Source organism: Dunckerocampus dactyliophorus, chromosome 8 (genome assembly GCF_027744805.1).
Source record: "Dunckerocampus dactyliophorus isolate RoL2022-P2 chromosome 8, RoL_Ddac_1.1, whole genome shotgun sequence".
Lineage (NCBI taxonomy): Eukaryota > Metazoa > Chordata > Actinopteri > Syngnathiformes > Syngnathidae > Dunckerocampus > Dunckerocampus dactyliophorus.
The window spans coordinates 15,940,248-15,965,502 of NC_072826.1; the positions used below are offsets into that span (position 1 = coordinate 15,940,248).

Consider the following 25,255-nt stretch of genomic DNA (forward strand, 5'->3'; position numbering starts at 1 on the left):
TCTGCGGCCCGGTATCAAATGACCCACGGCCCTGGGGTTGGGGATCACTGCTGTATAAGGCGGCCCTGAATATAGGATGATCCCTGTTTTTGAAATAACTTTTTAAGTAAAAATCAAAGAATTGTCTTGGCTGTGTGTGTATCGGGAAGAAAAGCTCTGGTGCCACCTGCTGGTTTACATGTATAAATTGTTTAGACCCCAAATACAGTATAAAACAAAGCCTGCCTTTTATCTAGGGAAATATTATTTTCTTACATTCAAGTCACTAAATTACACACAGCAGTGGCAGGCGGTGCATTTGCTACGTGGGCCTTCAGTCGGGACTTGAGCGACCGAATCCACCTCAAAATACCACCGCTATCAAGTCACAATTATACAAAAGTTCTTCGTGTTGGAACAGGTTGTTCATCTAATGAGGCATTCATGTGCACTGCGTAACTGAGTGTTAGGCATAGGCTTTCAGACATCAGCCAATCAGAGGACGGAAAAATGCTGACATTACTGTATGCCTCCTAGCTGGCCTGTGAGGCGAATGTGAAATTTGATTGTTTAAAGAAACAATAATAACATTGCTAATAGTGAGTGACATGGGCCAACCCTTCGAACTCGGAAGGCACTGGGCCGATTTGATTTACATGGCAACACATAAAAGCTGAAATCTGATTGGTCAATGACAAATTATTTGCTAAATCTCACCCGTGCCCTTGCAAACACGTTTTGCTTGATGGCGATCATGTTATTTTTAATAAAGCTTCTTCACAGTATATATTTTATGTACTGTATCTAACTGATAAAAAAAGCACACTTCTACCTTGAACTTCCTTGTGTGATGCTCACCTCTCCACAAAGCAGAGCTTCATTTGCAGGCACTGCCGTTTCAAACATGGCCGCTGAGCTGTGAAGGAGATGATGAACAAGACGATGATTAAATAGTGTACGTTGAAGAGGAGTGAACAAAGAGGGCACACAGAGCGTGGAACAAAAATTGTCTGTGCAGATTCTAAACCGGGAGCAGCACCTGCCTGTATGAGACATGTTTTATGTGGCGTGTAAAAGTGGACACTCAGCAAAGAGACACACTGTGCTTACAGGATGTTAAAAGTCAGCATTTTGTTGGAATAACAATGTGTCTGAGTCACTTACTGGCTTTAAATGTTATGTGTGCCTGCTCTTAACAGGTTTATGTGTGATCTCAAAGCAGACTTTACACAAGTTTGAATGTTTGACTGATTTATATTTATAAAAAATGTTGAGCTATGCATTATCTTTGTAAAGATACATTTCTGATTTTTAATAAAACTAGGCATTCCGCCATTAGTATGTTTATAAAATAGTTACTTAAATTCAAAAATACAGATAAATGCAATTCAGAGGCCCATTGAGTACCACACAGTAACAGCTTATATTAACCACTAGATGGCAGTGCTTAGCTATTACGCTCCAACAGCCCTCGATTAAAGTGTGAGGCAACAAAACAAAACACCTGAGCAGTAGTGTTTTATGTGAAGTTTTTAAATGTACCGTAATAAATTGAAGGTTTGGAATATAATTTGAACATTAAAGTTTTAAATTTACTTATTATATTCAATTTAAAAATTGCATTACTAATATTAGGCATGTATTGACTTTTTAAGAGCCATAACAGAAGTATTGATTGTATCTACAAACTATAGAAAGCTAAATATGATTACTTTTTAGGGATTGTTCAGCAGGACCAGACCATATGATTCAACAAAGGGTTGACTAATCTTAACTTTCAAAGACCAATGGCTCATTAAAATGAATATGAACAGCCTCAATCAGGAAGTCAATCCATTATTAAAGCAGATGTGACTTTATGGAGAAATGTCTGCATGTGGGTGCTCCATTTGTATTTCCCCTCCAAGGATGGAAAGGGGGGGAAGTCCTTCTTGTGCAACACAATGCGGAGGTAACATAAGAGGAGGTTGCCTGGGAAACCACAGTCGTCATGGAGACTGCATCAGGCAGAGAAAAGGGGTCGGCCGCGCATGGAGCACGTCACCAAAACGTGTTTTCACGGTGCCCGTGGATGCACACACGTGACAAGTATTTACCTTTGCAGTATGAGGTATGCATTTGTGAAAGATAACGCCTCTACTCCTGAACTGCTGCACGAGTAGACTAAAAATGTGTCAAAACACGCACCCCAATCTGTTGAATGTGCTATTATTTTTCTGACAAATACACCACGTGGTGGCACCGTTATTAAACCACATACTGGAAGTGGCTTTGACTTAAAATTTCTCACACAGCTCAATCAAATGCTACATAAACATGCTCTATATCTTGAAGGGCGAATCACCACACACCTTTAGGCCCCATGTGTTTGTCAGCACCTCAAATTTAGGGGACTGACAAGCACATGGATGTAAAATTTGAGCAAGATTGCTTGAAAAACATGATCGCCATCAAGCAAAACGTGTTTGCAAGGGCACGGGTGAGATTTAGCAAATAATTTGTCATTGACCATTTGTGTAATTATTATAAAACTTTGAGGATACAGGATGTCATAGGTTTATGACCTCTTGTGGTTAGGATGCACTCCCATAAATCTTAAAGACTTAGTTTTGACCTGCACAGTTTGGTGCACAAATATGAGACTCTCTTGAGAAGCAGTTACACTGAGGAAGGACAGCGTCGCTTTTGTTATTTTTCATTACAAGCGTATGGCAGACTCGCCTGCTTTAACTGAAAATGTACTGACAACACAGATCTGTTTCTGGATTACAGGTAGGGTAGCTTGTCTTAGTTTATTATTATTATTATTATTATTACCACAACCCATAGTGGGTGACACAAATGTCATGGGATGTCCTGTTATACTGTGTTTCTCATGACGGTATGCTGTTATTGAAAGTTAAACACCATCATAAAGTAGTTTATTTTCAGTACGACCCTTCTTCAGGTTGAATATCCAACACAAGGTAGCCTTAGGAGATAAGGGTCAAAGGTTCAGTTCATCCTTATATCAACACATGGCTCACTAGGATGCATCTTCCAACACTTTTTGAGTAACTTCAGTGTGTGTTTTATTTACAACAGTCTGTGTATATAGGCAACTCTGAATGTAAAACAAATAAAAAACGGACTTTAAAATTATATGGTCATCTATACAGCACTCAAGCGTATTTTATACCTGATTAATAATCTGAACATCTCAACAGGCTGTCTATACAAATGACTCTATTCACTTGACAATATCAAATCTCAAGACGGCCTATTTGACTCATGGAGATATATAGTGTATATAGCAGACAACGCACACTGAACACAACATTAGGTACACATGGACAATCAAATGAGATAACATCTGTCTTCACAAAAATAATAATCCTCACACTGTCAAGAGAGTTATTATGAACATATTAGTAGTCATAATGCAACTGATTGAGGCAGACCATCACCCAACACTGAGCCAAAGCTGTAGGCTAAGGTTTTTTCATTATATTGCTGTGTTTGTAACCAAAATGTTACAAACAGTGCACTTTTCCACCACTAACAAACACATTGTTATAACACAATGAAAACTGAGCATTATTATCTTTTTAAAGGCAGGTATTTCCACCAATCGTGTGCATTAGATTCAATTCGAGCAGGGGTTTTCAAAGTTTCACTTCAAAGAACCATACTGCCCTCAGGACTTTAACATAACTGAAGTTAGATGGTTTTAGGAATGTTTGTCTTTGTTTTTCTCAAGATACTACTGCCTCCCACTTTGAAAACCCCTGCATTATATTGTACAGGTGTACCTTATGAAGTGTCCTGTCAACATCAATAAGTTTCAACATCAAGATATGTAGGCAAAGGGGAAATATATATCCGTTTTTAAAAGTTTTGTAAATAATACTTGAAAATGTAAAAGTTATGAGGATGAAAAATAATACGGATTTAGAAAAATACAAAAAAAAAGAGAAGTTACATTTAAAAAAGGCTAAATGACTTGTTAAAAGTGGACATTTAGTGTATTAGTACAGATACAGTATGGACCACTGTCGTTTTAAAAAAATAAAAGTTGTTGCTACTTTTTTCCACCCCACATGTTCAGTGTGGGTCACATTTACACGTCCGTAAAGATCTTGGTGATGTTAACGCAGTTCTGGCTGTTTTCGGTGCTCAAGTTGGCCCGCTTGACGCTTTCCTCCACGCCGGCAAAGTCGCCCTTGACGATGGTCGAGGAGGCGCAAGACCCCCGCGGTTGCAGCACTTCCGCACCGGGGAGGTGGTCGCAGCTGCCGGTGTTCGCGTACAGAGGCTGCTCGTCCCCGTCCGTCTCCCGGTGGTAGAAGTAGTTGAAGTTGGACACGATGACAGGCACCGGTAAGGCGATGGTCAACACGCCGGCGATGGCGCACAGCGAGCCTACGATTTTGCCACCGATGGTCACTGGGTGCATGTCCCCGTAGCCCACCGTAGTCATGGTGACGACCGCCCACCAGAAGGCGTCCGGTATGCTGTTGAAGCTGGAGGTCGGGTCGTCCGCCTCGGCGAAGTACACCGCACTGGAAAAGAGGATGACCCCGATGAAGAGGAAGAAGATGAGCAAGCCCAGCTCCCTCATACTGGCCTTAAGGGTCTGCCCCAGGATCTGGAGACCCTTGGAGTGACGTGAGAGCTTGAAGATGCGGAACACGCGCACCAGGCGGATGACCCTGAGGATGGCGAGGGACATGGCCTGCTGGCCCCCGTTGGTCTCCGTCTCGGCCAGCTCGGTGCCCAGAGTGATGAAGTACGGGATGATGGCCACGATGTCGATGAGGTTCATGATGTTTTTGGAGAAGTTGGTCTTGCTGGGGCAAGCGAAGAAGCGCACCAGCAGCTCGAAGGAGAACCAAATGATGCAAAGGGTCTCGATGACAAAGAAGGGGTCCGTAAAGGGACTCGGCGCGTAAAGGTGACCTGTGGCGTTCAAAGTGCGAGTCCGCGTCTCGGCTTGCTCTCGCTCGTCCCGGAACTCAGGCAGGGTCTCCATACAAAAGATGACGATGGAGATGAGGATGACGAGCACGGACACAATAGCGATGCCCCGAGCCGGACCGGAGCTCTCCGGGTACTCGAATAGGAGCCAGATCTGCTTTTGGAAGTCATTTTTAGGCAAGACGCGCTCCTCCTCTTTAATGAAGCCTTCATCCTCTCGAAATTTCTCCATTGCGTCCTCACCGAGTTGATAGAACCTGATCTCCTCTGAGAAAATATCAATGGGGACGTTAACAGGTCTCCTGATGCGCCCCCCGGACTGGTAGTAATAGAGGATGGCGTCAAAGCTGGGTCGGTTCCGGTCGAAGAAGTACTCGTTCCTGAGGGGGTCAAAGTAGCGCATTCTCTTCCTGGGGTCCCCCAGCAACGTGTCCGGGAACAGGTTGAAAGTTTTCAGCTGCGTCTCGAAGCGCAAGCCTGAGATGTTGATGACGACCCGCTCGCAGCATCCAGCCTGGCGGCCCAGCTCGAATCGACCCATGGACAGGTGGTGGGGCGCCGAGAGCACGGCCGTCTCCTCCGGCATGTTCTCCACCGTCATGTCGCCCTCGTTGTCATCCCGCGGCTGCTGGCGCCTGGAGGACGCAGATGAGAGAAGCTCGCCTGAGTCCCGGTGGTCCATACAGGTGGTTCCGAGTTTGGTCTTGGGCGAGGTGGGATGGAGCCACGCCTCTTCCAGAGAGCCTGGAGAGCTAAGGTCGACCCTAACCATCAGCCATCGCTGCGCTCATCCACAAATGACGCGCTCGTCTCCCTTCTGCCTTTGCTCTTTTTTTTTTAACAACCCCTCCCGTCACAGACACAAACACGTCTCACATCGTCCACGCGTGGAAATCAACTCTTAATACCGTGCGTACACTTTATCACGCACACAAGGGCCAAAACATTAGGTACGTCTGCACACTTAAACAAGAGCATTATGTAAATTTGTGAGGGGAAAAATATTACAAACAGCTCTCAGCCTGATGTAGTGCATTTCTATAACCACATCACTAATACACATATTGTAAAGTTAATAATAAAAATACCTTTGAAAGGGCAGAATGCGTGATACAGGTGGTGCAGGTGTACATAATGTTGTGGCCACATGCCATCATGGGCCAATTGTATCTGTTAGAGCATTAGCCTATGGTATTATAAAATTTCCCCTGCATTTTGTTACTTGCTTTGTTCCCTCATTTTGAAATTAGAAGTCAAGGAAAATAGTTCCAAGCAGATATTTAAGTATACATCTAAAATATTTAGTTAAAAAGTGCATTGGCAAGCAGTACAAATGGTCTTGACAAAATATCAAACTGTGTCTTATTGGTGTGCATTATTTTGCTGCAGAAAATGATGTGGCCGGCCAGATATGGCCCCCAGGCCTTGAGTTACACACCCTAATAAAAAAAGTGAACTGATAGCGGGTGTCAGCATACTCTCTAAAGCAGATGGATGAAAGCAAGACAGCACAATGGGCTTGCTCCTTGTGATTGTGTTGTCTTGCCCTGCTGATGTAGCTCTCCTTGGTCCTGAAAGCAAAGCCTCACCTCACTATTCAATCTGCTATATTGTTCACGCACAGATACAAACATTGAGATCATTCACTTCATTTCATTTGCATAAACACCCCAAAGCCCAATAAGCATGTTACTTTTTTTCTCACTAGCATGTATTAACAATATCCGGCTGAATAAGCGTCCTGGGTGTGCCTTTGTTAGCACCGTGTTGTTTCATGCTTCATCAAAGGCGGCTGACATTGTCTGGGGTGAGCAACACGTGTGCAAGGAAAGGGAGGGGGATTTGTTAATGAATCCAAAGGGGATTCAAACGGGTCTATTGTGCATATATTCATTTCAATGTGCTGAGAAGAAAGTAAAAGGAGAAGCAGAGCTTGTGCTACTACCAAATATGGCAAAAACACTCAACACTGACAAAATCCTCTTAAAGGGATGGCACTGATCTCCAAAAACCTATTGACCTCGTTTGGACTGAAAATGAAAAAATACAAATAAAAAAAGAGGAGTGCTGTAGTAGAGGGTAAATCTTGCAGTCGCAGAGGATCAAAATAACAGTAGAGGCATATTACTCTCTTTCTAGGAAAAAAAGAAACTGCAAGTATGTTGGTGCAGGTTGCAGCTTGTTATGGGGAAAAGGGGCAATAGGTGGTAAATCAAAAACAAGCCTCACTTTAAGATAGTAGAACCATGTGATTTAACAAAGCCAATCAGCAAGGACAAGTTTGATAACAATGGTAACAGTACAATGAAATAGCAGGCAACTAGTGAAGCATAGAAATAATTATCAATTAAACGGTTCAATGATCATTAAGAATGTTGTAGATTGTGTGGAGTTGACTGTTGATTAATCACGTTTAGAAGCAAAATAGAGTGCACTACTCACCTGAACAGGCAGAGGCGCCGTTGAATCGGTATATTGTTACGCTAAATGCGACATTGGCGTGGAAACAGGAGTTCAGAACATTCAGAGAGATTATCCCATCCCAATGAGAAATACTGAAAAAAGCATTGGTAATTTTGCCTGTAGTTGATCCATCCCTCGTTAAACATAATACAACCACTAACTGCTAATAATACCTACAAAAAATCTACAATAAAATACAAATATTGCACATAAGTAAATAACACACTATGATGTTCTAGTGTTGTTTCATTCAGTTTGAGCTATATATCTTAGTGACAAAAGCTTTCCTTCGATCAAATTCATTATTATGTCAGTACTGATATGTCAGTCAGCTTGAAAAGAAACAGGCAAGCGAGAAGTAAGTTGTGTCTGGAGTTTGTCACCATGGCAACCAAAACATGGAGTGTGTTTTTTTTTAAAGAGAAAAAAAGTAGTTTTGAGTTGAAGATATTACATAACTTCCGCTCCAGCTTGTGCAGGAGTAAAGTCGACTTAGAGACTTTGTGGTTGCATTCCCGCAGAGGAATGAATTATGCTACATATCAGGATTAAAGCGGAGGAGGGTTTTACTCTTGAGTGTGTGTGTGTGTGTGTGTGTTGAGCGCAAGGCTACTTACGCCTATAGCCAAATAAAGGGCTTAGACTCTGAAAAGACACTTTCATTTGAACACAACAACACTATAGACACATCATCCGTTTCCTTTATTCCGTTATCTATTTAGGTCACGCTTCATGTATGTTGCACTGTGCATGGATGATGGAGACTCGTCGCTCAGGGTCTGACTCCAGATCGCAAGTAAATTCTGTTTTCATTTGCTGGATGCCGAGAGAAGAAGAATTGATGGCAGTCGAGGGACATTTAAATGCCAGGGAAGCGCTTTTCTGATTACACTCTTACGAGATAGAACACATCAGAGGGCCAGAGAGAGCGAGAGGAATCCCACCACGTAAATTCCCACGCTCTGAACCGTCAATACGCTGCAGGTTATTTACTGTCATCAGCCATGCTACTTTCACAGATTGTAGCCCTCCTTTGAATTATGCAGAAATGCACATTATAGCATGCTTACAGTATTAGCGTACACACTCACTGGTTGCAACATTCCATCCAATACAAGTTACACATTACACGTTGCAAGCTGCAAGGAATTTGTTTTATGATGTCTTGTCAAGGGCAAATAATATAGAAACTAAAGCTGGATTTACTTTAGTCAGTGTACAGCTTGTATAGCAGTATAGATTTACTGAGTTTAATGAGTAAACACAGCTGTTATTGTTTATTATTGTTATGTATTGTTCTGTTTATTATTGTTGTATATTATTGTTTAAATATGGCAACACAAGTGAGAGCACTTCACAGTAAATTGGTGTTATCACTGCCTTAATCCTCTTGGGCATGGAATTTGCCAGAGCTGCAGAGGATGTTCCTGGAATCCTCTTCCACTCCTCCATGATGACATCACTGGTGGAGCTGGTGGACTTTAGACACCTTGGCCCGTATTCACAAAGCTTCTCAGAGTCCTCTCAGAAAGTTCCTGACTTAGTCTAAAAATTCCTCGCAAGGAATCTTAGTTTAAGAGTGATTAAGGAAGTTCCTGAGAGCAACTCTGAGCAAGGCGAGCACAGAAACTTTCATCTTAGTGAGGAGGCGTGGTAGACCCCGTTGCTAAATATGACACAGTCTTCTAAGAGCTGTGATGGGTTGTTAAAAAAAAGGGGAAAAGACCAAAAAAGAAACAAAACAATGCGCTCCGTTCTCCTCGTAATGAATGGACAGTAAAATCAACCGACCACTTATAAAACGTATAATCGTGACATTAATTTTATGTCATGATGATGAAACTCAGCAAAAATTAAATTAATTATGACTGATTAATTACGGCTGTTTCATTCACATTCAAATGCCCATTCTATTGATGTGCTTATTGTTATGTTTACTGTCCATGCTGGTAATTTACTACTAAATGTATTTGATATTATTGGTGGACACAGACTCAGCTGTCAGCCATTCCTGTGATTGCTAACGATATGACGCTGTGAAAGCGCCATAATGGTCTGGCTGGTCACTCTGCTGACAGAGGGTCGTGACAGACCCAAGTCATCACTGCTGCATTGTTGCATTTTACCTGTGGCCAGGTATCGCAATGTTGTGATGACTTTCATCTGAGGCATTATAGTGTTACTACGCTGGGTGGCACTAGTAAGCTCATTCCTGATGAGGTCCAACACAAACATTATCCCTGCACGATCAGGCCGGTAGGGTGTTATTAAATCACTGTCGTTTAGCGTACGGCAAATATCTCTCCTCTCTCTACATCTTCCCGCCATTTTGTTAGTTTATTCCACTCTGAGGCTTCTTAAAAGTCCTCCTTGCCACTCCTAACATTTTGCCACCTTAGGAGCTCTGTTAAGGCCTAAGACGCAATATAAGATGAATATGGGCCCTTGTGTTACTCCACCTTCGTTCCTTCCGTTTGCGGATGCCTCACAGGTGTTCAATTGGGTTCAGGTCTGGAGGAGACATACGTGGCCACTCCATCATGTTCACCTTCACCTTCACTCCATCACCTCAGAAAGGCAAGGTGTGTTTGGGCTCCTTATCATGTTAGAAAACTGCAAATAAAACAATTATTCATTATTAATTAATTCATCACACAATAAATGAAAGTGAACTCACTAATTTTGCCGGCCTCAATATATTGCCATGTACATGCATGTTTGCTTTCCTCGTCTCCTGCCTCAAAACAGGCAGGAAGAAGATGCATCTTGTGCATTGCTTTCAGCACCTTGGCGCGTTTGTTCTATAGAACAACGGCATGAGAGTAGGCAAGAGTGTAGCCTCGTGAGGAGTTATGCAAGGTAAGGTAGTAGAAATAAAATTTGTAGATTGCAATATATTGTCATATTTTTTCATTTTACTTTTCTTAAAAGTAATTTTAAAAATTTCGTCTCATCTCATTCTGGTAGACCCAATCTCGTGTACTGTCTCGTCTTGTGAGTGTCTCTTGACACCCCGAGTATTGTCCCTTGACAACATATACTGTAATAAAAATGCTTGCTGAAACTCTTGCATCAATCTGACATAACATTATAAAAACATTGCATCAGTTTGCAAGTTAACATTTTAAGCTACAAGTCTGAGTGAGGAGGAGGAGATTTGTCATTTTTTTAGACTTGTGGACAGTCTGTGTCCTCCATGGAAAGTGACAATGCGCAGACTGCTGTTTGAGTAACGAGAAGCAAGGATTCATTCTCACTGTCTGTTGTGGCTGGCAGTCCAGCTGATCAATAACGGCACACACAGAGAGAGAAAGAGGGACCAGCATTGATAAAATGCTCATACATTGGCCGTGGTCCCTGCAAGAGCCAAATCATTACGCTGCCACATAATTCACTACCGGGAGTCAAGGTGAAGGCCAAGGTCATAAATAATGCAGCGCTTTTATTTGACGTGATGAGAGTTTGCTGAGGTGAAGGGTTAAATGAACATGGTTAATTTTGATTTCTCTGTAAGCCAATAGCTGGTCAAGATGTCATCCACTAATACAATCTGATCAATTTAACAGTGATCATTTAAGTCCTGTAAGCCACATTTATACAGAATCCTGTTGTTTTTTTTGTTTTTTGTTTTTTTTCAAAAAACACACTTCAGGGATCTTCTGTGTCAATGCACTTGCGAGACAACCCTAGACACACTGGACTGGTCTGATGGCTTATGGAACAGCGGGAACACTATTGATTTTGAATAATAAACGTCTGCCTAGGCTCAAGATGGTAGAAACTGGTAACTTAAAAGACAAATTAGTGTGTTAGCATGTTCAGCGCTAAACAGGACACCATTCATCACTGAGGAGTACTATCCTATTGATTTTTAATGATAACCCATGGGGGGATGGCCACACAGTCAGGAGATCTGGAAGACCTGGGTTTGATTCTCCTTTGGCCATTTCTGTGTGGAGTTTGCATGTTCTCCCCGTGCGTGCGTGGGTTTTCTCCGGGTACTCCGGTTTTCTCCCACATTCCAAAAACATGCATGTTAGGTTAATTAGCGACTCTTAAATTGTCCATAGGTATGAATGTGAGTGTGAATGGTTGTTTGTCTATATGTGCCCTGCGATTGGCTGGCGACCAGTCTAGAGTAGTAAGTAGATCTTTGGGACTTGGTCATTTTAAAAGTAGCTCGCAGGCTAAAAAAGTGTGAGCACCCCTGATCTAGTCCATATGCCTCCTGTACGCCTCCCCAGTGAGGGGTTCTGGGCATGCCCAGCCGGGAGGAGGCACTGGGGCAGACCTAGGACACGGTGGAGGGATTTTGTTTTACAACTGGCCTGGGAACACCTTAGTGTCCCCCCCGGTGGAAATGGAGGAGGTAGCGATGGACCGGGACGTCTGGGGGACCGGGAAGTCTGGGCTTCCCTACTGAGACTGATGTTCCTGCGAATAAGTGGAAGAAAATGGATGGATGGATTTTCTGTCTTTCATGTGATCTGTGTAGACTGTGAGTGGCTTAAGAGCTAATTTAGGTATAAGATTGGACCTACACCAAAATCCAATTTACATCACAGTCATGGAAAGGAACTTGGACGTAACCCGAGGACTACCTCTATGTGCATGGTACAATTTTACAATGTGAGAATGAATCATATGAGTGACGTATCTCAGCAAGAAGCCTGTTGATTTTGAGTGTTGATCTCTTGTATAAATCACATATTTTTGGGTCTACTGGTCACAATTTAAATCTATTTTCCTCAGACTTTCATGCATGATTAACGTTGGTTTTGGGCATGAAGGTAAGCTCAAAGTCCCAATTACCTATATATGATTGTTATTGTTCTGTCAGTGAGGACACACCTGTCTAACACACTTTCTGGTTAATTAAACCTGCCAAATATGGCAAGTTATTAAAGACTTCATTTGGAGCAAAGTGTGATAATCAGTGACCTCTGCACAGCATTTAAATGAGGTGTTTTCATGTCCATATTTGATTAAAAACCCTCGCATCTAAATGCAATTTAATTTGAATCAATACTTAGACGTGCAATGTTACAACACTGGATGTGTAAAAGATTTATTTTGACATGTATGCGCCAGCCTCGCCAACAAGGAAACATGAGCAGCTGCTGTTGCATGACGACACGCACGAGAAACGTGACATGCTCTGAGCGTGCTGGAGGAATGACAAGGAGCATCTTGCCGAGGTCTGTGCCTCAATGTTGCGATTGCTTCAGACAGGCTGCAGATGCAACATGACTACACACAGTCAGATGCTTGTTTAGCTTTGCTTTTTTTTAACACAACTTTCTCGCACACGCCATTTGAAATGTGCACTGGCAGTCCAGCAGATGGCACTGTGGTGAAAAAGGCTTCCTGTAGGGGTTCAATGCAGAGTTAATGTGTGTAAATTAACATGTTTCACAATCAGTGGCGGAGCTACAAGGTGGCCAGTGGTGGGCGTGGCCACCCCGGTCACTCTCTGGCCACCCCACTGGCCATCTAAACAATTCAGGTATCAAATTATCGCCACCCGTATGTGAGTAATGGTCTCACCTTGGCCACCTCAATGAAAAATGTGGTGGCCAAGGTGAGGCCACTGTTCACAAGGTATTTAAGTGCTGTTTGTGGATTATTTTTATCTTTAGTATGTTGTGAGTTAAGCCCTTCGAATGTGTTTGATTAGGTGCCTACCGAGTCTCAGTTTCCTCTCTCTGCTAGACTTCCAAACCCGTGTTGCCACAGAGAAGTGAGCACAATTGGTGCTTGTTAATGATTTTGAGGTAGATCAGGGGTCTCAACTCAACTCAACTGGGGGCCGCTGTGTGAGGCTGTGCCACATGAAGTATTCATTCGAACAGGAGGTCATTGCTCAATGTAAGTCTGACTCATGGTGTCATAAGATATCACACAGCAACTTAACACACAACCGGTCGATAACGCATACACAAGACAATTATTACTACTAGTGGAGGGTAAGAAATAAGAGCGATAACTCTAAAAATTTAAGTTTAGCGAATTTTTACAAAACAAGTGCCGCAAAGAATGCTGGAAAGCAGGAAGCACCCCCAGCGATAGGCGTGACGCCAGCTCCCATCATGCTTTTGCAGTGCTTGTTTGAGACCCCTGAGGTAGACAGCTGAAAACCTTTTGACATGACCATGATAACAAGTTCGAGCAACACTATTCTCATTTTGTTGCGCCTGCTGGGTAGAATAAACTCTGCCTTCATCAGGCTTTCCCCAAAACCTAAATAGGGTATTTTTTATTTTATTTTAATGGCAAAGGCTCTTTGTGTTAATGAAGTCATGTATGTTTTGTGTTGTGTTGTGTCTTGAAAGAAGCTGAAAGAATTTGTCAGTTGTGTACAGACTGATAGAGTCACAACCTATTTAGGGAGATGCCAAGTTGAGAGAACAGCATCAAGACAGGTGTGGTTGCTATTGCAATCCACATTCCAACAGTGAAACGTGATGGTCGTAGCCATGGAGCAGGCAGGTCAGAAAAAAAGGATGCAGCCTCCTGGATTAAAAACTGCCCCAAGGGAAGAGCAAGCTCTGCTTCCTGTATGACACCCTGTCAGCGTAATGAATTGTCTTCAGAAGAAAACCCGTCCAGCACTGGACTATTGCTTTATATCAGACCTGAGAAGAGACAGCAGCTCTGTGTGGAGGAGTTGTATGGACCTGAATGCTAATAACAATTGATTGCGGACCCTCCGTGGTCGTATATATTTTGGCGTTGGAGCAAAAAGAGGCAGCGAACGGGCACAGAAAATCAGGAGACAATACGTGCCGTCTAGGAATCACTTCAATTCCATTGAAGTCATGTGCTTTGTTGTGCTTTTAAATCTAAAACGAATCAAAATCAGAGAGAAGGGAAATTATTTGTGAAAGAACGATCACAGTATCCATTAAGTGATTAAGTGAATACTCATTACAAAGACAACCAAACTCAAAGGCACAAACTTTGCTTATGAGTCCATACTAAAAAAGGGATATATTGTGCATTTATAATGGTGTGAAACAGCATTTGCCCCCTTCCTGATTTCTCATTTTTTTGCATTTTTTTGTTTGTCAAAATTAAATGTTTCAGATCATCAAACAAATGTAAATATTAGTCAATGACAACACAACTTAACACAAAATGCAGTTTTTAAATTAAACGTTTTATTATTAAAAGGAGAAAGAAATACAAACCTACATAACCCTATGTGAAAAAGTGAACTTTTTGGAAGGTGTGTGTCCCATTACATCTGGCGTAAAAAGTAACGCCGCATTATAGAAAAAGAACATCATACCAACAGAAAAATATGGTGGTGGTAGTGTGATGATCTGGGGTTGTTTTGCTGCTTCAGAAGCTGGAAGACTTGCTGTGATAAATGGAACCATGAATTCTACTGTCTACCAAAAAATCCTGAAGGAGAATGTCCAGTTTGTGACCTCAAGCTGAAACCAACTTGGGTTCTGCAGCAGGACAATGATCCAAAACACACCAGCAAGTCCACCTCTGAATGGCTGAAGAAAAACAAAATGAAGACTTTGGAGTAGCCTAGTAAAAGGCCTGACATGAATCCTATTGAGATGCAGTGGCATGACCTTAAAAAGGCGCTTCATGCTGGAAAACCCTCCAATGTGGCTGAATTACAACAATTCTGCAAAGATGAGTGGGCCAAAATTCCTCCACAGCGCTGGAAGAGTTGTTGCTGCTAAGGGTGGCCCAACCAGTTATTAGTTTAGGGGGCAATCACTTTTTCACACATGGCCATGTTGGTTTGTTTTTTTTCTCCCTTAATAAAAAGTTTCATTTAAAAACTGCATTCTGTGTTCAGTTGTGTTGTCTTGACTAATATTGACTGTTTAAATTTGTTTGATAATCTGAAACATTTAAGTGTGACAAACATGCAAAAAAAGAAGAAATCAACAAGGGGGCCAACACTTTTTCATACCACTGTATATAGAATACATCTTTGGGGGTTAAAAGCTCATACTGTGGTTATATAGTATCATTGGCCATATACATTATTGTAATTTTAGCAGAAAGTTGGATTAAATAGGTTTATATTAATGAGTTAAATAAATAATAATAATAGAGTTAAATAAACAATCCAAAGACTACTACTACCACCCACAAAGCAGATATTTCTGAAGCCTATTGTGTGGCACTCAATTCAATTTGCCTGTTTTTGAATGAATGAATGAATGTTTTATTTACGACATGCTAGAATATAACAAAGTAGAGTACAAATACGTAAACATATTCTGTAAACAAAACATTTAAACATGAGTTATCTTGACAGGTTTGAAAAATACGCTTTTCTTTATTTTTCTCAAAGCTGCTGCATCTCCCTGGATATTATATTCTGTGAACACCCACACTTTCAAAATTCATCCAGTGTCCAGATTGAACTCCCCTGGCTGGCCAGATTTGGGGAAAGCACAGCGATGCCAACAAGTGCAACAGTAACAGTGAACAGTGTGAACGATTATTTCATTTTTAGTAAATGACATTTCCTTATCGGCTGAAGTGCAGCATGAATAGTTCCAACTTGTAGCCCCATTCCCCATCTCTACCGAACAAAGGCGGCACACTGCTTTTGCCTTATCCACTTGTCTTTGTCCGTCTACAGATTTCACTAGAAGGGCCAAGTGTTCCCAAACAGGAGATTTTAACACCCCACAGTGCCTGCGTTCTGTTTGAGACTTCTTCTTGTTGACGGTGTAGACTGCATCGCGAGCCAGTTATACTTCCTCTCCTTCACAATGTGTGTTGTGTGTTATAATGTATCAAATGTTTTGTACCAAAAAATCCAATTAGGAATACATGTACCGTTACGCCCCGACTCTGTACACTTTCATAATTAAATGTATTGTAGTTCTTTAAATGCTTGAAAAAATGTTTACATTTTTATTAGTTTAGTGTGGGAAAATTAAGATAGATATGATTAAGAAGATTTACATGAACTGTAACTGCATTGCGCTGACAATACACTGGTCATATCTGAGAAAGGTATATTTTGTTCCTTGCTGCTGCATTACTTCATCCCCGCTAATTATCCTGCGTGCGAGCGTGAGAGACACGACTTGGAAGTGACAAGCGTTGTTATCAAGGAGCAGATGGGCTGACGAATGTAACCCCATGACAGTGCCAAAATCACAGTGCGGCGAGGTGGCAGGCGCGGCTCGTTTTGGCAACATGGCCCGCAGGAATCACAAAGCTGGAGCTCGATTAAAATGTTGGTGCAATAAGCAGAACGCATATGCTCGGTCAAGCTTAGTCTTTTTTCTCTTTTTTTTTTTGCAGTCTTCTTGGTCTGAATACTGAGATACGGACAATGTGGGAGGCATTACATGTGCATACAAGTGGCATTTAGCAGGAAATGACGTCTTTCACAGTGAGTTGGCCTGGAGGCAATGCAACCTTTACTGGAAAATGCATGAGGAAAAGATACAAATGTGTTTCTGCTGTGTCAACACTTACAGCTTCATGACACTTCATTAGGTACACTAACAGGAGCCGTCAATAATATAATAAAATCTGCCTTTATGAATGCTCAGTTTTGATTGACACTTATTAAGTTAACTAAATGTTTTATTGGCCACACAATAGATTAGTTGTTAGAACGCCAGCCTCAGAGACAGGAGATCCCAGGTGTTTTCCTGAGAGTGAGCACCCACATCTCTTGTTGACTAGGTATTTAGCTTCCTGTGTAGTAGTAGTAGTACTGAACAATGGTGACTGAAGCGACATCCAAATCGCTGTTCGAGCTGGAACAAATTTTTGTGAAACAACAGTCACTTTTATTGTACACTGCTCAATTTTCCCCATTGTTTCTTTTGTTTTTGGCTGACTTTTTGTCAAAAACACGGAAATTATGTACTAAAAAAACAACCAATCAGAGCTCTGTTTTGTTTTGGGAGGTGCACATCAATCTCCGTCCAAGGGTTTGAGCCAATGTAAGCCTTTAGCCTTGTGTTATAAGCAACAAAGACAATTTGTGTAATGTCTAATAATATATCTCATAATGAATTTGTTTTATTTTTAGAATATGCCAAGGGACAATGACAAACCAGCTGTATGCCTCCAGGTGATTGGTTCTGATTCGGTGACCCAAATTTCGGAAAGTTTTCAACTCAAACTTCTCAAATATCTTATATTTAAAAGGGACTGTTTGCAACAAAACGTGAGCTGCAGAGGTGGGTCTCACTCTCACTCTCACTCTCACTCTCACTCTCACTCTCACTCTCTCACTTTCTCTCTCTCTCTCTCTCTCTCTCAGCTGTGTGTCAGATAGAAGGCACGTTAAGTCCCCAATCAATGTCCTTCCAGTCCTGTTCAAGCTTGACAAAGTCGCCTATAAAAAAGGCACACACCTCTTGATGGGGTAGCAAGCGGCTAGCATAGGCAGGAACGCGAGGTGTATTCACATACATCAGGTCATTACATTATTTTTTTTTTCCCCAGGCAAAGGACCCGCGACCCGCTGAGAACTGCTCCATAACCCACTTTTGGGTCAGGACCCACGAGTTGAGAATCACTGCCTCTAACTTGCCCGTAGCTGTGAATGTGTGTGAATGGTTGTCTATATCTGCCCTGTTATTGATTATTATGGCCAAAAAAAGAATAGAACCGCATTGCACATGCTCGTGATAACCATGGTAAAGGCAGTAGCACCCGAGTCTGCGCTGATTCAAAGTGAATTTCCACGTCGTGCATATTCCAGGCTGTGAAATTAACAGTTTAAGAACAAATTTCACAGCTCGATGAGCACGGCAGCTGCACCCCCTCCACGTACGCACCAACATGCATTCATACACACACTGGCACAACATATGCAAAGCAGAATTATATCCTACTTTTTGGACTTTCATTCTCTGCCAGAGGAAAAGAAGATGCAAGCGAGTGTTGGAGTGTTCACCCACTTGCTTTCATGTATGGGTTGCAGATACACAAACATTTGCACAGTTTTACACAAGTAACAACCACATAGCTGCTGCTAATGATGTGTGTGTGTTGGAGACGGAAGGTTCTATCAAAGCTGTGTTAAACTTTCATCCTGACATTTACTCTCACATAGTGACTGATGAAATGTTACACCTGCTTATGGCCCTGATCAGGAACTGCATCTGTGACAACGCCCCTCCCTTGTGCATTGAAATATTTACCCATGGTGTGGCGTGGGCCGGCCTGAGGGGACGATCCAGGTCAGTGGAGATGACATCAGAGAGACAGAGGGAGGGAGTACGCAGCTGTGGGAAAATACCCGCCGTCAAGCTCACGGCGCTCGCAGTCACGACGTGCTGCAGGCCGCAGTGTTGATGTCAGCCTTTAATTGGCATAATGAGGATTTCCGCTCAGTGACAGCAATGCAATGGTGCCAAAGAGGAAGTGGAAGAAGGATTTCCCTAAAGACAAAAAAAACAGGACACAATGTTAAGTATGAGATTTTTCCCAGCGCTTCTGTTTTATCAAGATGCATCACAACATGAGCTCACAATGAGCCACACTACAAGAACCAGAAGAATCTAATGCACATAGCATCCAATTTTACCATCCATAGAAGAATTTTCTAAAAACTCAGACAAAATGTAAAATTTGACAGATCTTACCAGGGTTGCAAAACAATTAATTCATTAGATTAGAACATAATTAGGAATTAAGGGAAATTGTGGTCTTTCCACCTGAATTTCGACTAGTCAAAATATGGACTTTTGTTAAGCGAGCTGAATTTTAGAAGAACACTGAGAAATGTGACAATGTTAGAACCATTAGGAAAAAATAACTCCTGGATTTGACCTTTAACAAACCAAAAATGTAATGAGAGTTATGGATGATGAACCACTGTCCTTTTGGGAGCACTCAAACAAAAATGGGATGTGATGGGGCCAACATTCCATCGTTAAAATTGTGACAAATAAAATATTAATCTAATATTCCAGATGCTCACCAAAAATGAATGGGTTCTTCCTTTGTAGATGCAAAGTGTCATGGAAATTATTCATATAGTTTTTGCAAAAACAAACAGGAAACAGAGATCAAAACCACACTTGGCAGAGGTAATCAGAGATGCTAATGTTCTCACATCCCCTATGCTACACCCAACATCAATGCTGCCTCCTTGCAGCTTGTACTGCACTCCGCCATCTAAATATAGTCACCGCAATTATGCAGCGATACCTTATGGATGAGCATGCATAAAGCATGCTAAAGCAGTTATCTCCTGAACAATCACCCACTATGCAAACTGTGAGTGAGATTGTCACATAGATAAAGTCACTTTTGCCTTGAGGGTTTTTTGTCTTTATTCTGCATGCTGACATTTTGCACACCTCCGCGCATTCTCATGCTATACGAACCAAAGAAAAGCCTAATTAAGCGACAACTTTGAGCTTTCCGACAGGCGACATCTGCTGCTGCTGTTGTTGTTGTTGGCCTTGCACGGTGAGAAGATCCCTACGAGAATTCATTTGCTCCATCTTCTAATGAGCTTTTGGACCGCCATACCTGCCCTGTCGCTGGTCCTCAGGGACTCTACAGGCATCAAAACAGGATGTGCTGTGGTTGGTCTGCAGTATGCCAGGTGACATATGAGGAAATATGAGGCACTATTTTACTGTCTAAAAGCATAATACAGTCACAAATACGAGTCAGTTAAATCTGTCTTTTTAACTTGGAAAGTACACATCAGTACACAGTACAGTTCAGCTTTTGAAATACTCGAAATAACGCCGAAAAATTTCAATGACGTTATGGTGGAAAAGTTGAACAAGAAGTTTTCTCTGGGTACTCCGGTTTCCTCCTACATTCAAAAAACATGCAAGTTAGATTAATTGGCCACTCTAAATTGTCCATAGGTATGAATGTTAGTGCGAAAATGAAAAGTGTAAATGTACTATTATCATTGTTATTAATAGTATGTGAGCAACGTCCTTTAACAAACCTGCTTTTTTTAAAAACTGTTTTTGATGAGAATTTTTTGACAAAATTTTGCCACAGTTTTCGTACTATTGTATGTAACAAACTAGTCCATTTGCCCTGGAGCCTACCATATCATTCCACGGAACCGAGTGCCCAAGCACCCTACGCATTGGTAACTCACTGTCAGTACATGTTTTATTGATTGCAGTTGCTATATAACCTGCCATGGGGCCAAAGTAAGCTGTGAGTGCCAGCTGCCAACTGTTTTCTGCATGAAAACTACAATTATTCCCCATAAAATGTATTTTGGTCCATATTTTTAAACTGATTCACTGGATTTACATATTTCCAAAAAATTGCTTAAGTTTTAATTTGTATGTTTTTGCCTGACATTTGGGAACTAATTTATATTAAAAAAAAAACAAGGTACTACTGTCAATGGTTTACTGGGGGAAAAAAAAAACAAAATCTGAATAAATTGACACTTGGAAGGTGAGAGTTGTGAGGGTCTGGTGGACATACAAAGAAATATGACAAAGAACGAGAGAATAGGTCGGCCCAGCAGCTTGAGAAAAGCAAAGAAGCAAAAATAAATCATTTTTTTTGACTGTTCAATGAGAGAGGCAAAAACTCCACAAAATAGATGTTAAAAGGATTTACATATGATGTTGAGGCGATAAAACAAAAAGAAGCAGCATTGTCAGACCCACACTTTAAATGTTAATTAAAGTTCTAAATAGCCCACATTTAAGTGTAAATGTGGCAAAATGTTGGATTGAGCTAAAAAAAAAAAATCTCTGAGGGGAGGCTCACACATAAAAAATGCACTATATTAAAACAGTAATGCATTTAATAAAAATGACTCATGATACAGCTGAAATGAGTGGTCGTGTTCAAAAAAGGCTGTACAGTATTAATGTCAGGCTAATCAATCAGTGCCTGACATAGAATTCTGGCAGCTCCAGCGTGTATCCACATGGGGGCAGCAGATAGATTGAGCTCCCTTTTTATTTTTTGAACCATCTTGATTCCATTATGAGCCCATAGAGCAGCAGCAGCCCTGCTGGAATGAAACGCACGCTTAATAAGAAATGACAGCAATGCCTCTGTGATGGTTTTTCCCCCCCTTGCCAAACTTTTTCAACCCTTTTTCAACACGACATGGATTACAGATGTTTGAAGTAGAAGGAAATGCTCACAACCACCCCCCAACTCTCATAGGGCAAGGACAGATGAATATATGCACACAAGGGGCCACTATAGTGCTTTGTTATGTTCTAACATATGGCCTACCATAGGTTGTTAAATTTGTACCCCATAATATGACGTTTTCTCTGTTTCTTTCCATGTTTCCATAGGAACTTTATTTGTAAAAAGGGAGCTTTTTACATGTGTTGTACCTGGTAACAATAACCTGTACACCTGCATAATCTATTAAGATCCAATACAAAAGCTGCAGTAAAATATTATGCATTCCATCCTATCAATGTCAGTATACTGCATTGTACACATTTTAACTGTTGATATTTTATGTCAAAAAACTCACTTCTGTGTGTGTGGCAGGTGGGGGATTTTGGTGTGGGAGGGGGAGGGTTTGTGCTGTGAGAAAAGGCCACAAAAATTGCTGCATTTTGTGTCTTTTTTTTCTCATCCAAATATGTTTAACCGCATCACAATGGCAAAGAGACATGTGTCATATGATCATATGTGTGTCTCCTGAGTCAAGCATATTTGAAAAAAAAGAGAGAATGTGAATGTGAATGCTTTTTCCTTTTTCTGTTTTCTTATTACTAGCTCTCTTTTAAAAATTGCACAGGTAACACTTCTACGAACAAGAAACCGAAGAGGAGTCATTATAGTAAAAACTTGCCTGCAGGAAAGATGTATCACTGCTTATTGACAGTGTTGTAGCATAATAAATAGAACAGATGGGTATCGATACATGAATGTCCATTTATAATTACAGTAGCAAAATATCACAAAGGTTGATATCTGTGGAGAAGTATGAGTCTCCTTTTGTCGCTGTGTGTGCGGTCTATAGAAACAACCCCCGGTCTATCAATAGCGCCGGGTCAGAAAACATTGGCATTAACAGCTATGGCTGTATGCAACCTCTTGATATCACCCACATTATCTTTTTCAATTATTTGGACAAAATTCAAACAAAATGTGAACAAATCAAAAGTCAAACAGCATCTTCATACCAGAGAGTCCAGTGAGGTTAAAATTCGAATCACTCGTGTGCAACATTAAATATACAGTGGTGTGAAAAGTATTTGCCCCTTCCTCTTTTCTTTTTTTTTTTTTGCATGTGTGTCACACTTAAATGTTTCGGATCATCAAACAAATTTAATTATTAGTCAATGACAACGCAACTAAACCCAAAATGCAGTTTTTAAAAGAAACTTTTTATTTTTAAGGGAGAAAAAAAATCCAAACCTACATGGCCCTGTGTGAAAAAGTGATTGCCCTCTTGTTAAAAAATAACGTAACTGAGATTAATTGAGATCTATCAGTCTGGAAAAGGTGAAAAAGCCATTTCTAAAGCTTTGGGACTCCAGCAAACAACAGTGAAAACCCATCCATCCATCTATTTTCTATGCCGCTTATCCTCACTAGGATCGCGGGGGTGCTGGAGCCTATCCCAGCTGACTTTGGGCAAGAGGCGAGGTACACCCTGGACTGGTCACCAGCCAATCGCAGTGCACATATAGACAAACAAACATTCACATTCATACCTATGGATAATTTAGAGTCTCCAATTAACCTAACATGCATGTTTTTGGAATGTAGGAGGAAACCAGAGTACCCGGAGAAAACACACGCACAGGGAGAACATGCAAACTCCACACAGAGATGCCCAATGGAGATTCAATGGAGATCTTCCAGATCTCCTGTGTGCCCAACATGCTAATCACTCTGCCCACAGTGAAAGCCATTATCCACTCATGGCTAAAACATGGAACAGCGGTGAACCTTCCCAGGAATGGCCAGCCAACTGAATTTATCCCAAGAGCACAGCAACGACTCATCCAGGAGGTCACAAAAGACCCCACAACATCCAAAGAACTGCAGGCCTCACTTGCTTCAGTTAAGGTCAGTGTTCATGATTCTACCATAAGAAAGACACTGGGCAAAAATAGCCTGCATGGCAGAGTTCAAATATGAAAACCACTGCTGAACAAAAGGAACATTAAGGCTCATCTCAATAATGCCAGAAAACATCTTGATTGGTAAAATACTCTGTGGTCTGATGAGTCAAAAGTTTTACTTCTTGGAAGCTGTGTGTCCCATTACACATGGTGAAGTGACGCTGCATTTCATAAAAAGAACATCATACCAACAGTAAAATATGGTGGTGGTAGTGTGATGGTCTGGGGCTGTTTTGCTGCTTTAGGACCTGGAAGAAAATTCCTCCACAGCGCTGGAAGAGAGGAAATGATTGCAAACACTTGATTGCAGTTGTTGCTTTTAAGGGTGGCCCAACCAGTAATTAGGTTATAGGGCAATCACTTTTCACAGAGGGTCATGTAGGTTTTGATTTTTTTTCTCCCTTAATAATAAAAAGTTTCATTTTAAAACAGCATTTTGTTTGACGATCTGAAACATTTAAGTGTGACAAATATGCAAAAAAATAAGACATCAAGAAGGGGGCCAAAACTTTTTCATACCACTGTGCAAGTAGAATAGGCGGCATAGAAGATGGATGGATGGATAGATAGATATTGCACAAGTAGGTTTTATACACTATATAGAACAGTCGCACAACCTTGAAGTGGAAAAAAAGAGGGAGTGAAGTACCTCGGACCATGAGCACATCTGTCAGCAGCACAACTAAACCACACACACACACACACACACACACACACACAATAAAGCCTTCTGGGAACAAAACAAACTCAGAGGTTCCCAACATGAAACGACATGACGGTGACGTTTGGGAGTTGTGTTACTCTATGAGGAATTTGATCCAATGTAGAAATCGTCCTAAACAACACTGTCATTGTCCCGCAGAGATGAGGAGGACCCCTCCTGAAAAAAGGCCAATTGCCAAGGGGTGAATTTGGCCTGGGGGGAGGGGGGGGGGGGGGGGGGGGGTAGGTTAAAGGTCACACACCGTGCCTCGCTTTGGATGACATATGAATGTTTCCAACATATATAGTCTCTCTGTCAGAACTGAAAATTGTTAAATTATTGTCACATTGTTGGATTGCACAGGAATACAGTGGCTAGTAGTAAGAGGCTTCCTGGTTGGAGGTTGAGAAGCAATTCTGAGAACTACGAAACTTACATCCAACTTACTGTTCTGTAGATGATCTGCAATTCCTTCTCATCTTGGCACCGTCTGCCTATCAACTGTGAGTCTCAAATTGTGGAAAAAAAGTGAAACCCCACATCTGGCCCTGATCACTTACATCAAGTTTTAGTTGGCTGTGGAACGCATGCTGGTCACAAAGTTCTTGGGCAGAGGAACATGTATAGATCACAGGTCATGTTTTGAATGTGTAGGGGTTTTGCTGGTCATCACATTGTTTACTAAAGTAAATAAGGTTGAAAGAGTAGCCTTATCATGAACAACTTCTGTTTATTCACATAATACAAGAGCTCCCTGCTTTTCAACGCAGCTTCCGTTACGGGACTAACAGTGAATTGCAAAAACCACAATAATTAATACACCCACAAAAAAATCTATGACAACGAGCTTGCTCCACCCTCTCAAAACGTTCCTGCGAGCTCAACATTAACTCCTCCAATTTTGGATCAACATTTTCAATAAAAGTGTCTGCAATTACAGTATTAGACTAGATTCACTTCAGAACCCTCCCCTTCTGTTTTCAAAAGCTATTGTTCACTGGCAACACAATCCAGGTTTAAACCGTAAATATGTTTCACACACTTATTAAACACATTTGAAAGTATAAAATGTATAGGAGGCTTTACAAGGTAT

At 41.4% G+C, this 25,255-nt stretch overlaps 1 protein-coding gene and 1 long non-coding RNA gene across 2 annotated transcripts in view; both read right to left on the reverse strand.

Annotated features, from left to right (window-relative positions):
• Window positions 1–2,873: 2,873 nt before the first annotated feature.
• LOC129186910 (potassium voltage-gated channel subfamily A member 1-like) lies at window positions 2,874–5,805 on the reverse strand. The gene has a single exon (XM_054785643.1). The coding sequence runs from the start codon at window positions 5,705–5,707 to the stop codon at window positions 4,079–4,081; it is 1,629 nt and encodes a 542-aa protein (XP_054641618.1). The 5' UTR covers window positions 5,708–5,805; the 3' UTR covers window positions 2,874–4,078.
• Window positions 5,806–9,284: 3,479 nt separating this feature from the next.
• The window catches only part of LOC129186475 (uncharacterized), a 65,295-nt gene continuing 49,324 nt past the window's right edge, over window positions 9,285–25,255 (reverse strand). The window contains exons 5-6 of the long non-coding RNA XR_008572244.1: window positions 18,555–18,794; window positions 9,285–10,011 (exon numbers count right to left, since the gene is read on the reverse strand). This is a non-coding gene — a long non-coding RNA (uncharacterized LOC129186475). The remainder of the gene's footprint in view (window positions 10,012–18,554; window positions 18,795–25,255) is intronic.

What these genes read in the sequence shown, in the direction of transcription:
- LOC129186910 (XM_054785643.1), bottom strand. Translation starts at nt 5,707, where the DNA reads ATGGTTAGGGTCGACCTTAGCTCTCCAGGCTCTCTGGAAGAGGCGTGG.